The sequence below is a fragment of the Prunus mume genome, linkage group LG5 (assembly GCF_029339155.1).
Source record: "Prunus mume cultivar Tortuosa linkage group LG5, ASM2933915v1, whole genome shotgun sequence".
NCBI lineage: Eukaryota > Viridiplantae > Streptophyta > Magnoliopsida > Rosales > Rosaceae > Prunus > Prunus mume.
Window position 1 is genome coordinate 5,346,031 of NC_142702.1, and position 14,593 is coordinate 5,360,623.

At 36.4% G+C, this 14,593-nt stretch overlaps 1 protein-coding gene across 6 annotated transcripts; it reads left to right on the forward strand.

Annotated features, from left to right (window-relative positions):
* The first annotated feature begins 64 nt into the window (after positions 1–64).
* On the forward strand, positions 65–11,988 carry LOC103330829 (uncharacterized). Of its 6 annotated transcripts, none has more exons than XM_008233441.3 (17): positions 65–383; positions 1,994–2,233; positions 3,165–3,311; positions 3,751–3,829; positions 4,910–5,093; positions 5,518–5,583; positions 6,019–6,258; positions 7,468–7,674; positions 7,777–8,080; positions 8,635–8,794; positions 9,181–9,289; positions 9,592–9,727; positions 9,845–9,900; positions 9,980–10,279; positions 10,376–10,498; positions 10,790–11,470; positions 11,585–11,988. In XM_008233441.3, exons 1-17 carry the CDS (start codon positions 251–253, stop codon positions 11,753–11,755), a joined length of 3,336 nt encoding a protein of 1,111 aa, XP_008231663.2. In that variant the 5' UTR covers positions 65–250; the 3' UTR covers positions 11,756–11,988. The 6 variants fall into 6 exon arrangements, with proteins under 6 accessions (XP_008231663.2, XP_088907800.1, XP_088907802.1 ...); XM_089051676.1 differs by lacking the exon at positions 65–383 and adding an exon at positions 1,377–1,517; XM_089051675.1 differs by lacking the exon at positions 65–383 and adding an exon at positions 1,403–1,857.
* The last annotated feature ends 2,605 nt before the right edge of the window (positions 11,989–14,593 follow it).

Sequence of the window (14,593 nt, forward strand, 5' to 3'; positions counted from 1 at the left end):
ACAATAAATACCTGATCGAAAATATTATGTGACAAATACGCTGCTAGTCTTTTGGATGAGAAATTTCCACTCTTATTAGGGGAAGATCCGCTCTTTTAGCCCACTTTTTTAGACATCTATTAGACCGTAGGGCACCAACGTCTTGATGTTTTACTGCTTTAAAGTACTTTGAGTCAGATTGATCCACAAGATCAGCTACCAGTCCACTGATATGTGGTGGAAGTGATCGGTTTACTACCAAGAATCAGCCATGGCTTCTTCTTTACCGGTTGAACTCGTTTCTCTCTTAGAGAATGGACATCATGTGTGGGAGGACCAATCTCTCATCAAGTGGAGGAAGAGAGATGCACATGTCCCTTTACGTTGCCATGATTCAATTGAAGGTGAGAAACTAAACCCATTTCAATTTCAGTTTCGTATTTGGATTAAGAGTGTTTTCATGTTGCTGGAAGTTTTGCATTGTTTCACGTTGTCTTGTTAAATTTTGGTTAATGGAGATTTTTGTTGCTGGAATTTTGTAAATGTTTGGGATATAACTGCTAAGTCTGTTTGATTCAGAATCACATTCAATCTTCAGATGAAGAGTTCTATGAAGTGGGTTTATGATCGTGAATTAGGGGATTTCATGTGATAAAAATAAAATGAAGTACTCATGTAATGCTAGTATATTATAAATGCATTTAGCTATTTTCTTTATTATAAATTTCAGGTTCTACATGCAATATTTATTGGAAATGATTTAGCAATGTCTTTAGATGTTTCGACTTTGCAAATTTTACAAACACACATTCAGCGTGGATGTAGGAATTGTCACTCATGGGTCATAGTGTAAACTACCCACCCAATAATTTTTTAAGATGAAAAAAAAATATTGAAAATGAAACGATAGTGCTTTCACTCATAATTAATGTCAAAAACAATATTACAAGTTCCAATTGTCCACGATGAGGTTTCATATTTTGAAATCATAGCATTATAACTTCATTTTCAATACAAGCAAAAACATATCTCTCTTAAAATAACCAACAAGTTATCATTCAACCACTCATCTCTTATTTTGTTTTGAAGTGGACCTTTAGATAATATTAAACATGACGGAAAATGCTTCTCTTCCATGGTCTGAAGATGAGTGCTGGTGGAGGTCTTGGGTAATGAACGACGTTGGAATTAGGGTTGTTGCTTGAGGAGGAATATGAACAATGGGATTTTGGACGGTCTACTTTTCGGGTCGGTGCTGTCTAAGAAGCTGCAGCCCCTTTTCCTGGCCCAAAACGACGTCGTTTTGGATAGGTCATTTAAAAAAAATTGCATTGGCCAAAACGACGTCGTTTTGGAAAGCAGTTTTTTAAAAAAAAAAAAAAAAAAAAGAGAAGAACCCCAGCCCACCGAAGCTTCTTCTTCTCCATGGGGTCATTTCCATGGCTGCCAAGGGCAAAAACCAGTCCCTACCACTAAAATCCAGATCTTCCATGGGGTCGTCTGACCCCATTGACCCCATGGTGGATCCGCCAGATTGAGTATGTATAGTAATTATGTATAAACAAGCTCATCGATTGGCCTGACACATTTTGAATTTTTGTTGGAGTGTTGTTGCATTGGTTTTTGGTAAAAATGCATTTTCTCAAATATGAAGAGTGAATAGGGAAACATGGTATGCAGTTGTGAATATGTGTAGAATCTCACATTGTTCAGAAACTGCATCATGGTATGGTATATGAGCTTGAGCTTGACGTTGCATCTTGCCATCAAGATGAGCTTTTGGTATAGGAACATGGGACAGGAATCTTGTACCTATTCCCAAGCCTTGAAATCACGAAACAAGGTCTACGTTATAGGCACATAGAGGGTTTCTAATTGGTATAATGGTTTGGGTCCATGATGCGGAACCCCCCCTCTCTAAGTTCTGTGTGTTATTTTATCTTATCATTTGCTTGGAATCTTACTTCTTTTCTATTTCTTTTAGAAGATATCTGACATTCGTTATATGGTGTAGGATCTCTTAAATACTGGTATGAGCGCAACAAAGTGAATTTTCTGGTATCCAACTCTGCTGTTTGGGATGATGATGCTGTTCCTGGAGCTCTTGATAGCGCGGCCCTTTGGGTGAAGGACTTGCCTTTTGTGAAGTCTTTGTCAGGCTATTGGAAATTCTTCTTGGCTTCCAGTCCTAGAAATGTTCCTGTAAATTTTTATGACACTGCATTTCAGGATTCTGAGTGGGAAACCTTGCCAGGTAAGCATATATGTATCTTTCACTTTTTCTTGCCTTAAAATCTGACAAACCTACACATATATATTTGGTATGCTGTGTTAGAATATAGCAATGATGGTTGTTTCATAAAATCATTAATGAAATTTGTTTCATTGCAAAATATGTATCTATACCTGCATGCCAGAAACTTATTGCATCATTTTACTTCAACTACGAGTTTTCTCTGCGCTGTTTCTTTATATATTCTTATTTGCAACAGTGTAGTATTGCATTCAAGGTAATTTTATGGCTAAGTGAGAGAATTTGAAAGGCATGTTTAGTAACGTGTATGAAATGTTTGGGTTATAATGAGGGGAATTTTTTATTTTTATTTTTAGTTTTTTCTGTATTTCAGTTAGCTTACGTAAGAGTCAGCTGCACATGAGAGTTGGGATCCAATCTTAACTTCACTGTGGATTAGCTTCAAGGAAAGAAAAGGAAAAACTTCCATTTTATTGCTTGTTGGCTACTGGTTATTCTCATAGTGGATTTTCGCTATCATAAATTGGCCTTTTATTTTACTATTCATTTTCTTTAAAGAGAGATACGCATATGCATTAGCGAAATTGTTCAGTAAGTGCCGCTCACAAATAAGTCAGTTCTTTCCAGATAATAAATTGTGCTTGGAACTATAGGCGCTAACTGAAGCTTGTATAATTGTGAAAATTCTTTTCTAAGTGTTTGTACTATGATTTCATGATTCCGTATTTATTTTATTTTATTCTCCAAAATAGACAATTTAAGAATACTTTGATAACCTTATTCCTTGTAGTGATTTGAGCTTTAGCAATAGCATATGGAACAAATTTATGAATGATTTATGTTATAAATTTATCATGATTTTTCATATCTAACACATGCAATTATTATCCAACGACCGTGTCTCATTATTTTGTGTTCTCTCATGGAACAGTTCCTTCAAACTGGCAGATGCATGGATTTGATCGGCCTATTTATACAAACGTTGTTTATCCATTTCCACTTGATCCACCTTTTGTTCCTGTGGACAACCCTACTGGCTGCTATAGGACATACTTTCACATTCCTAAAGAATGGAAGGGTATGATCCATTTGATTGCCTTGCTGATTGTAGCTGATTACTATTTATTGGTGCTTTTTTATTCTTTTGTTTTTATTTTTCTTTGTTGTTCCCTTTTACATTATGCTTACTGATCAGTATTCTATCAAACCTGTGCTACTTATATCTTGTATGCATCGAAGTAAGTTTTATTTTCCACTTTGTAATGTAACCATTTTGAAATGTAATATGTAGCGCAATATGACCTGAATTTCTGTTAATGATTTGAAATGTGACTAATAGAAGTATTCCTCACAGATTGGATTTTCTGCTGTATGTACGTATGAATGCATGCAAGCACCTATATTACAGTCACAGACACACACACACACACAAAAATGACATTTCCATGACATCCCTCAACTCTGTTGATCATTCTTTCTGTGGGCAAAATTTATACGACATGTTTACCATTTGACAGGTCGCAGGATTTTGTTGCATTTTGAAGCTGTTGATTCTGCATTCTGTGCATGGCTAAATGGGGTCCCGATAGGATATAGGTAATAAATACTTGTAAGAAGTTTTGTGAATTATCATAATTATCCTGTAGGTGGATGCTTTTATGCTATACCCTATGTCATACTTCCATTCATGGAGTCTTCTCAGCGTGTGTTACTGTTTTCTGGACATATGCATTTTACATGGAATTTATCTCAGTCAGGTATATGTTGACAGATTAAGATCGCGCACATTTGTGAATAAGAGATACGGAGAGTGAGTTTAAGATGCTCATGGAGGATCTTTTTTTTTTTTCATGAGATAGGGGGGACAAACCCCAAAAAGAACCAACAACTAACTAGTACAGACCAGGCGAGGCCTATGGAGGATCTTCTTTTGCAATCTACTATTTTTCACTTTTCTCTTTCGCAATATACAAATTAAAAGTTAAATATAAAATGCAAAAAGAGAGAGTAACCCACATGGAATATAAAGAACATAAAGTCCCCAACTCTTAAAGCTGAGTATGGATACTGTTTTGTTGCTGATAAATAATTTATCAAGTAAATAGAATAATGTATATCGTGCTGAGAGTCTTTTGCTACCATATGGTTTAGCAAGAAAAGGGGCATTTAATTGTTAATAACTTAAAAATGAAGCATGGTGAGTATGACATGACTGAGTTATACTAATTACCAATCTTTGAACATAGCTTCCTTTTTTTTTTTCCCCCTTTTTTCTGTTAATGTATTGTTTATCATACCAAGAATATGTATTAGCCTTGAAAGGAACTTTCTTTAATAAATGGTCCAGCCGCTGAATGATCTGACTTAAATATTTTGTTTCTTTTTGGTGGTGGGGCAATTCTTGGGAAGTTTCAATTTGAATTATTTGATGGTTGTTTAATCAGTTAGGAATTCGGATGTTAGTAGAGTCTTGTTTACTTTTTCACAAGTAGAAAATGATGAAGCCTAAGCATTTGAGATGGTCATATGTGCACTTGTCGGTTTTGTAACCTGTATCACCGAGTACATACAACTATATCAAATTGAAGATTGTTTTCCGCTTATAAGGGATGCATGGTTTGGTAGGAATCCCCTGTGAGATACGTTAACAAACTTTTCAATATCGTGCTAGGTCAGTCAGGACAGTAGACTTCCTGCTGAATTTGAAATCACTGATTATTGTTATCCATCTGATATGGACAAGAAAAATGTACTAGCTGTTCAAGTATTCAGATGGAGTGATGGCTCCTACCTTGAAGATCAAGATCATTGGTGGTTATCTGGCATTCATCGTGATGTGCTTCTTCTTTCCAAGCCACAGGTCTTTATTGTCTTCTTTCTTGCCTTTATATCCTCTCTTTTAATTACAATTGGACTATATGCAATTGGTACTTCTTGGAATTAGTACATAGTTGGTGACTGGGGACAAGCATGTATACATTGATGATTTGCATGGCTACTTTTCTATCATAAGATCACTCCATCTCTTTGCAAGTCATTATTGTTCTTCCTTTCCCATTTTGCAAAATCGACACATTGGAGGAAAAGAATTAGGACAGTTAATGCTATAATGTGTGTATGGAAATCTGACCTAGTTCTTCAATGTTCTAAGCCATATTTTATTTTGATTACACATATAGATTATCTAAATTATTTCCTTATTCTTTAACGTAAACTGGTAACGTGCTGCTACCTGTACTGGAGCATTGCATAATATTAAATCCTAAAAAATAACTGATGTGCAGGTATTCATTGCAGACTACTTTTTCAAATCAACTCTGGCTGAGGATTTTTCGTATGCAGACATACAGGCAAGTATTTATCAATCGAGGATGGATCTTTTTGTTTTTACAAAGTAATAAGTATAAACAATATTTTGCAGTTTTGTCTAGATGGTTGACCTCTTGCACATAAATGGACAATAATTTGTAACCCATTGAATCATATGATAAACTCCAAAAACAATAAAGGATACAGGAAATGTCTTATGTGCTTAGGTTAGAGAAATTCCTGTCTGTTAATGGTTTTTATTCATACTATCTGATTATATGTGCATGTGCTCACTTTTTTTCTTCTTTTGAGTATCGCAGTGTCTGTTAATGTAGACTGTCATTGATTTATCAGTCAAGATTTTGGAATCTACCCTTATATCAATGTGCAATATGATGAGATTATGTTCTCTTCTCAGTGCTATTGCTCTACAATGAAAACATTTTAAAATATTGTTGTCTTGCACTTTTGACCAGGTTGAAGTGAAAATAGATAACTCCAGAGAAACATCTAAAGATAGCGTCCTTGCAAACTATGTTATAGAAGCTGCATTATTTGACACTGTGTGCTGGTACAGCATTGATAGATATGCTGACCTGCACTTGTCTAATGTGGCTAGTATAAAGCTTAATCTCTCATCCAGCACGAGTCTGGGGTTTCATGGTTATTGGCTGGTAGGGAGACTGGACATGCCGAGGCTTTGGTCTGCAGAGCAAGTGAGGAATTATTATTTTTTGTTTCTTCCTAGTTTGTTCCTAAGCTCCCACCCTTTTAAGCAATATATACTTTCTTGCTTATTGATATTCTCAACTTTGTTGAGTCATTGGAGTTACCAAAAATGTCTGTCAAGTGCTGGAAGTACCCTGGCACTGGGAATATTTTAGGGTGATGCACCGTTTAACCTAATGTGTATGTTTGTGTGTGCTGCACCGTTTTGTTTATATAACTTAGTTTGATTTTCTCTTCTAGACATGTGGGAAAAATTGGTCAACTGTAAATATCATGTCTTGTTAAATTATAACAGTCTAAGAGTAATTAGATTTTTCTCATTCATATGACTCCAGAGTTTGTGAAAATTTCTTTTAACTTAAATTTAATGCCTTAAAGGACCAAGGTCGAGTCTTCTTTCTACCTTGAGCTTCAATGGGGTGATATTGTGAATACTACGTAGGTGACTACAAACTTTCCCCCTTACCTAAGCATTAGCTAGGGTTAAGGGTTAGCCAAGTCGTGTTGAAAGTATGGCTTTGGTACTTTCTTGCTCCATTTAAGCATAAAGTAGATGGATGACTCAAGCATAATAGTAAGAAAAGAAGTTTTGAGAAAAACAAAAAATATACATTAGATAAATCATGATATGAAACTAAAAGTTTTGTGGCCCCAATAACAAGAAGTATCTAAAACCTTGCATTGTACATTTGGTGGTATTTTCTTTTTCTTTTTCCTTCTTATGGGCAAACGCTAAAGCATTGTACATTAGCTTAGGAAAAGAATATTAAAGTATTCAATCATATGGTTTATTATCAGTATGTAACACAGTGTTCTCGGTTATTAATTAGATGTTTTTATCTTCTCATCTTTCATATAAGATCAAACGGTTTCATGATGAAGATAGAAGGAAAGACATTAAGTTATGCTTGTTCCACTTCTTTATTATGCTTGTTCTTCAAAGGGAAAATATGATGATTAAAAGGGGAAAGCGCAATGGTGGGGAAGAGTGGAAGTGGTACAATTCACTTGTTCGAAAATAAAAAAAAATTATGACAGATTTTAGAGATTCAATAAGAAATAAAGATTGCCGGCTATCTATTTAATGTTGTTCACTGATGATTCGTTTCCCAGAGTTTATGTTACAGTATTTGCTTTTGAACTCTTTTCCTGTGTCCAACATACATATTTCATAACTGATTGTTTACCGTGTGCAGCCAAGCCTGTACACTCTTGCTGTTTCATTGAAAGATGCATCTGGCAACCTTCTGGACTGTGAATCATGCCTAGTAGGCATACGGCAAGTATCAAAAGCCCCCAAACAGCTGCTTGTTAATGGGCATCCAATAATAATAAGGGGTGTGAACAGGCATGAGCATCATCCACGTCTGGGGAAGACAAACATAGAATCCTGCATGGTGAAGGTAACACATACTTTACTTCTCCTTGTCTGTTCTCTGCTAGCCAAGTTGATTTGCAACTGGAGTTGATGGTTCTTGGAATTTTAATCACTATTCTGTGTACAGGATTTGGTTTTAATGAAGCAATACAATATCAATGCTGTGAGAAACAGTCATTATCCCCAACATCCTCGTTGGTACGAGCTCTGTGATTTGTTTGGCATGTACATGATAGATGAAGCCAATATTGGAACCCATGGTTTTGATCTTTCTGGGCATGTGAAGCATCCTACTTTGGAACCCAGCTGGGCTACTGCAATGATGGACCGTGTGATAGGCATGGTTGAGAGAGACAAAAATCATGCTTGCATTATCTCTTGGTCCTTAGGGAATGAAGCTGGATATGGACCTAATCATTCTGCTTTAGCTGGTAAACCGCTGTTCTTTTATCATATCCATATTTTTGTCCAGCTTTGAAGGAACTTTTAGAAAATGTTATTACTTTGTACTTGTTCGAGAATTATTGCTTCACCTCGACATATTTCTCCTAGAAGATATATTCATTTTACAGAAGTAGACAATGGGAATCATTTTGTGGCTTTAGTAAGTTACCTTGAAATGATGGTGATGGATTTGGGTTCAAAATTTTGAAAATAAGGAAGTGATGGTCAGAACTGGCGTTCATCTGGGAATGGGCCTTACTTTAGGGAAAGTGAATATTTTCGAATGAAAGAAGCATGCACTCTAATTTTGATATATAATCAATTATACTAAAGTTGAGTAAGTAAGTTAACATCACCTTTTTCTATAATTTGGGCAATATTCTATCTTTGTATTTTATTTTTCATTTTTTAAAATGTTAGTGTTTCTTATGAAAAATTATTATTATTATTATGATCACCCTCAAAATTTTGAACAGCATCTCCTCCCCCCCCGCGGTTTCATGTCATTCATTGTTTTCAAGACTTGTTCACCTGAATTTAGGCTGGGTTCGTGGAAAGGATCCCTCACGGCTGGTACATTACGAAGGGGGTGGATCCAGAACCTCATCCACGGATATTGTATGTCCCATGTATATGCGGGTCTGGGACATGTCGAAGATTTCGAGAGATCCAGATGAAACACGCCCTTTGATATTGTGCGAGTATGTAAATTTTTTCACTTTTCCCTTTTTATTATTGTTTGAAGATGAGTCAAATGTTATTTATATTCTGGCACTTCTCACCTTTGGGCCCCTCCACCAATAGAGTCCAACACGTGAAATTCAACTTATATAGGGAGGTTGCAACCAATCCAAAAAAAAAAAAGGAGGTTGCAGTTTTTGCTCTACACCTTTATCAGGATCTCTTGCTCTAATACCATGCAAAAGTTTGTTGCTTTACCACTGCTCCCAAATTCTCAAGCTATTAGAATTTGGGCCAAATGTATTCTAACCTGCTAATTCATTTTGTAAAGTTATACAAGATACCTCTGTTTATGCTCATGGCAATGCAAATTTCTTCACTTAAAAGTTCGAGAAAATAATGGCAGGTATTCACCTGCAATGGGAAACAGCAATGGGAATTTACATGAATATTGGGAAGTAATTGATAGCACATTTGGTCTTCAAGGAGGCTTTATCTGGGATTGGGTTGATCAGGTCAAGTATCCTTGCTGTTCATAAGAAATGCACTGATGATTTATCAACATTACATTAAATATTGAGTTTCACTCTTGAAACCCCTTTACTTTAATTTATTGGGCATAACCACATAACATCAACATAAAATTGAAACTGGTAAATATCATCATCATTTTCTTCTTCTTATCCCCAACCACCAACCACCAACCACCAACCCCTAACCTCTCTCTCTCTCTCTCTCTCTCTCTCTCTCTCTCACACGAAGTTGTTCAGAACCAGAAATTACATCAGGGGGTGATAGATTTTCTCTTTGTATACAGGCCCTATTGAAGGATAATGCAGATGGTAGTAAGCGTTGGGCATATGGGGGTGACTTTGGTGATGTTCCTAATGATTTAAACTTCTGTTTGAATGGCCTTACATGGCCAGATCGAACTCCTCATCCAGCACTGCATGGTAAGTTGATGATTTATGTTATACTTACAAGTACCTCTGTCCTTTGAGTTTAAGATAATATTTGTACGTCATTTTTAATTTATTTTCATGTCTCATTTCTTTGGTTATTGTTTTCAGAAGTCAAGTATGTGTACCAACCAATCAAGGTTTCATTTAGCAAAGAAACACTAAGGGTAAGTTTCACATAGTATTTGCTTTCATTTTATTTTATTATTTTCCGGAATACTTCTTTACCTGAAATACACCTTGCAGATAACAAATACCCACTTTTATAAAACAACACAAGGATTGGAGTTCAGCTGGGATGTTCATGGGGATGGATGCAAACTTGGATCCGGTATTCTACCTTTGCCGTTGATTGAACCTCAGAAGAGTTATGATATTAAGTGGTGGTCAGCTCTGTGGTATCCGCTATGGACTTCATCATCTGCAGAGGAGTATTTTTTAACAATAACAGCTAAGCTTTTGCGTTCAACACGCTGGGTTGAAGCTGGTCATGTTATCTCATCTACCCAAGTCCAGTTGCCTTCCAAAAGAGAAATTGTTCCTCACGTAGTTGCTTTTGCTTAATACCCACTTTGACAATAAGAATGAAGTTGACATGTTTTGTCATATAAAAACATTTTTACAATTGGCCTTGATTTCCAGGTCATCAAGACTGAAGATGCTGTGTTCGTCAGTGAAACTATTGGGGATAAAATTAGAGTCAGCCGACATAGCTTTTGGGAGATCATATTTAGTGTTCAAACGGGAACAGTTGACAGCTGGACGGTATTTTACACCATTGTTATTTTCATTTTTTTTGTTGATAACACATTTTTCTTTATAAAACCAAAGTTATTTTAAGAATGATTTCCCTCCTGGTTTTATGATTGTAGTTGCCTGGTTATTGTTCTATTTTCTGTTGGGATAAGCATTGTATGATTTTTCTTTTTTGTTCCTAAGGATGTTCTGTCTCGTGTAGATTGAGGGTTGCTTATTTGTTGACGACCGAAACCGCTCTGATTGTACTTCTCAATTTCATTAATACTCATTTTGTTTCCTATTTAAAAAAAATGGTAGGTCGAAGGAGTTCCTTTGATGACAAAAGGCATATTTCCATGCTTCTGGCGAGCACCAACAGATAATGACAAAGGAGGAGGTGCCAGTAGTTATTTCTCCTTATGGAAAGCTGCTCATATTAATAACCTTCATTATATTACCCAAAGCTGTTCTATACAGAATAAGACGGACCATCTTGTGAAAATAGCTGTGGCTTTTCTTGGTGTTCCAAAGGAGGAGGGTGCTTTATTAAGGAGGAAAAAGATAAAAATTGAAGTTGATGTGATTTACACAATTTACGGTTCAGGAGACGTTGTTGTTGAATGTAATGTAAGACCAAGTTCGAACCTTCGACTTCTGCCACGTGTGGGAGTTGAGTTCCATTTGGATAAGTCAATGGATCAGATTAAGTGGTATGGAAGAGGACCATTTGAATGTTATCCAGACAGAAAAGCAGCTGCTCATGTTGCGGTCTATGAGCAGAAAGTGGATGACATGCATGTCCCTTATATAGTTCCTGGGGAATGTTCAGGTAGGGCAGATGTTAGATGGGTGACATTCCAAAACAAGGATGGTTTCGGAATATATGCATCAGTGTATGGCAGCTCTATGCCTATGCAACTAAATGCAAGTTACTACACCACAGCTGAGCTTGATCGGGCAACGCATAATGAAGATCTTATCAAAGGAGATGACATTGAGGTAATTTCTTCTACATCATCAATCCATATCTTTCATTTCCGTACCAGTAGATTGTTTCTGGACATCCATTATGAGTAATATACAGAGGATGGTTTATGGTTTACTGTGTTACAGGTTCATCTTGATCACAAGCATATGGGCCTGGCTGGGGATGATAGTTGGTCGCCCTGCGTCCAGTTCGAGTATCTGGTCCATGCTGATCCATACTCATTTTCAATTAGGCTGTGCCCGATAACCCCTGCAACCTCTGGCCAAGTCATGTACAAAACTCAACTTCAAAACTAGTAGACATAATGGGCTCGAGAACTTGGTAATGAGTACCGAGTGATTGACAGTGTATGTGGCCATGAATAAGATGTCTAGCTCATTTGCAACAAATAATATAAAGGCAAAACTTATCAGTCTGTAATATTCTGATTATGAAACATTTGTATTTAATAGTGCTTTTGTCTGAAGCATTTTAGTGGTGGATCATGCCTACTACAATCAATCTAAGCAATTTAGTACTTTCCCTCCTATGTCACTTTACTTAACCAGTATAAGCAGCGGGTTCTTATTTTTGTTGAATTCTTCCCATAATAAGAATGCGACCGCATTCCTATGGACGTGGCAACTTCTTGAGATTAGCCACCATTACATATATGATTTTGTAACTTTTCCATTTAGAATTGAAGCAAGTTTTGGTATAATTTTAGGATCCTGAGATTTTGCATTTAGAGGTTGTGCATTTTCTCGCATTTCGTTAAATCCAAACCATTCTAATGATCAAATACTTAACATGACACCTCATTAAATTTGGGAGATTTTTTTTTCCCCTCCAAAGCTCACGCATTAAACTGACCTTTAACGTTAACATCAGTTTTTGAGCGTTGTCCTTCAGTGTTGAAACCGTGATCGATCAGGAGCAAATACCATCAACGAATAATTGTTGAATCCATTCACAATTATCCAGATGCTTGTTTCTTTGGTTTTAGTGAAGCCACTGATGGTGTCAAGTCATTGATTCCAAAACATTAGGTTGTTATAAGCCAAGGTGGAGCAGACAAACCTAATATAATCAAAACAAGCTTGATTATAAAGGACGTTTGTCAAATTAGTATGATGTAATATACATATATATATATATGTGGTTATAATTCTATGAACAAAATATAACACGCTCAAACTGACGTTAACATGTGTGAGTTTTGGGAAAAAAAACAATAACTCCAAGTTTAATGACGTTTCATGTTTTAAGACGTTAGATTATTAGAATGGTTTGGTGACAGGACCAATCTTGAATTCCCTTTGGAACCCGTGACGAACCCTGTTGCCCATCCGGTGTCAGGCCCACTTTATAAAATAACTCTCTTCCCTGAACAACAACAACATAAAAAGGGTCGAGACTTCTACCAAAATTTCGCCAGTCTCTTCTGGAAAACGAATAAATCCTAAAATTTTCCATTGGTAAAAACAACACATTAAACATCCCACAATGCCAAAGCACACAGTTCACAAAGTAGGCATCCGACCTCAATTTCTACTCGTGGGCAATATCAGAGCAATATAAGAAATTCTTAGTTACACAACCAAAAGCAGTTTTCAAAGGAAATAAACAACACAAAAGTCCTGTGATTAAAGTCGGAAGTGCGGGAAGAGGGGCTTGGATTCACGAGTCACGTCAAACTACGGCTTGAGGGAAGCAAAACATAAATTGTGAGTAGACAAAAATAGAGTTTGAACATAGTTATAATCAAACGTACTACCCCCCCCCCCCAGGGAAGCAAAACATAAATTGTGAGTAGACAAAAATAGAGTTTGAACATAGTTATAATCAAACGTACTAACCCCACCGTTTTATGAAAACAATGAAAACATTCACTGCAAACACTCCAAGTGTATGCGCACGATGACCATGTGGTGAACATCAACCCTCTCATTTGTGGGCCACTTAGTGCCGACTTTGATGGTGATTGCATCCACCTGTTCTATCCCTAGTCGCTTGCTGCAAAGGCAGAATTCTTGGAGCTTTTTTCAGTGGAGAAGCAGCTGCTTAGCTCTCATAGTGGAAAGCCAAATTTGCAATTGGCCACTGATGCACTATTGTCATTAAAGATGATGTTCAAGAAATATTTTTTTGGACAAAGCAGCAGCACAGCAACTGGCCATGTTTGCATCATCTTCGTTGCCACGACCGGCTTTACTGAAAGCAAATTCTGCTAATTCATATTGGACTGCTTTTCAGATATTACAGACTGCATTGCCAGCTCACTTCGACTGCAGTGGCGACAACTACTTGGTCAACAAAAGTGAGATACTGAATATTGATTTTAGCACAAGTTCTGTGGCAGCTGTGATGAATGACATTGCTACCTCTGTTTTCTTTGAGAAAGGTGGTGAAGATGTTCTGAAATTCTTTGATTCTCTACAGCCCTTGCTGATGGAGAATTTATTTTCAGAAGGGTTTAGTGTTGGTTTGGAAGATTTTTCCATGTCCAGGGCATCCATACAAGACATTCAGAAGAATATTCAGGATGGTTCTGATTTGTTGTATCATTTGTGGTCAACGTACAATGAGTTTGTAGAGTTTCAATTGCAGAATCGCATCAGAAGTGTGAAAGTACCAGTTTCACATTTGATCTTGGAGTCATCTGCATTGGGTGATTTAATCGACTCCAAGAGTGATTCAGCCATTAACAAAATTGTTCAACAAATTGGATTCCTAGGCCTGCAACTTTCTGATAAAGGAAAATTGTTGCGTCTATCCAAGTGCAAGTAGTCACATGCAGTAATAATCTTGGAAGTCCAAGTATCGTATCCTCAAGGAGCAGGTAGGCAAATATCTGCACACAAAGAAATAATTAAACGTACCACAATAAAAGTGACAAGAAAAATGGAAAAGTAATCTGATTTGATTGTTGTGGAAATTGAGTTTGAAAATGAAATATCAATAATGGAAATGCTAAAGCATCAAGGTTCAATTATTTAAACAAAATATGTTTCATGCTCTTTAATCCAAATTATAACTCGATTAAAATCATCATTGAGAAACTTTAACCGGAAGATAAAGAAATTAAAACCAATTTAATTTTTCAATATAATCTTTTATTAATGATTATTCAGAAAATGGAGTTGCTTAATATC

Coding starts and splice junctions, on each gene's coding strand:
- LOC103330829 (XM_008233441.3), top strand. CDS start 251: ATGGCTTCTTCTTTACCGGTTGAACTCGTTTCTCTCTTAGAGAATGGA. Junction 2,234..3,164: donor TGAGTGGGAAACCTTGCCAG/GTAAGCATATAT, acceptor CTCATGGAACAG/TTCCTTCAAACTGGCAGATG. Junction 9,901..9,979: donor TTAGCAAAGAAACACTAAGG/GTAAGTTTCACA, acceptor TACACCTTGCAG/ATAACAAATACCCACTTTTA.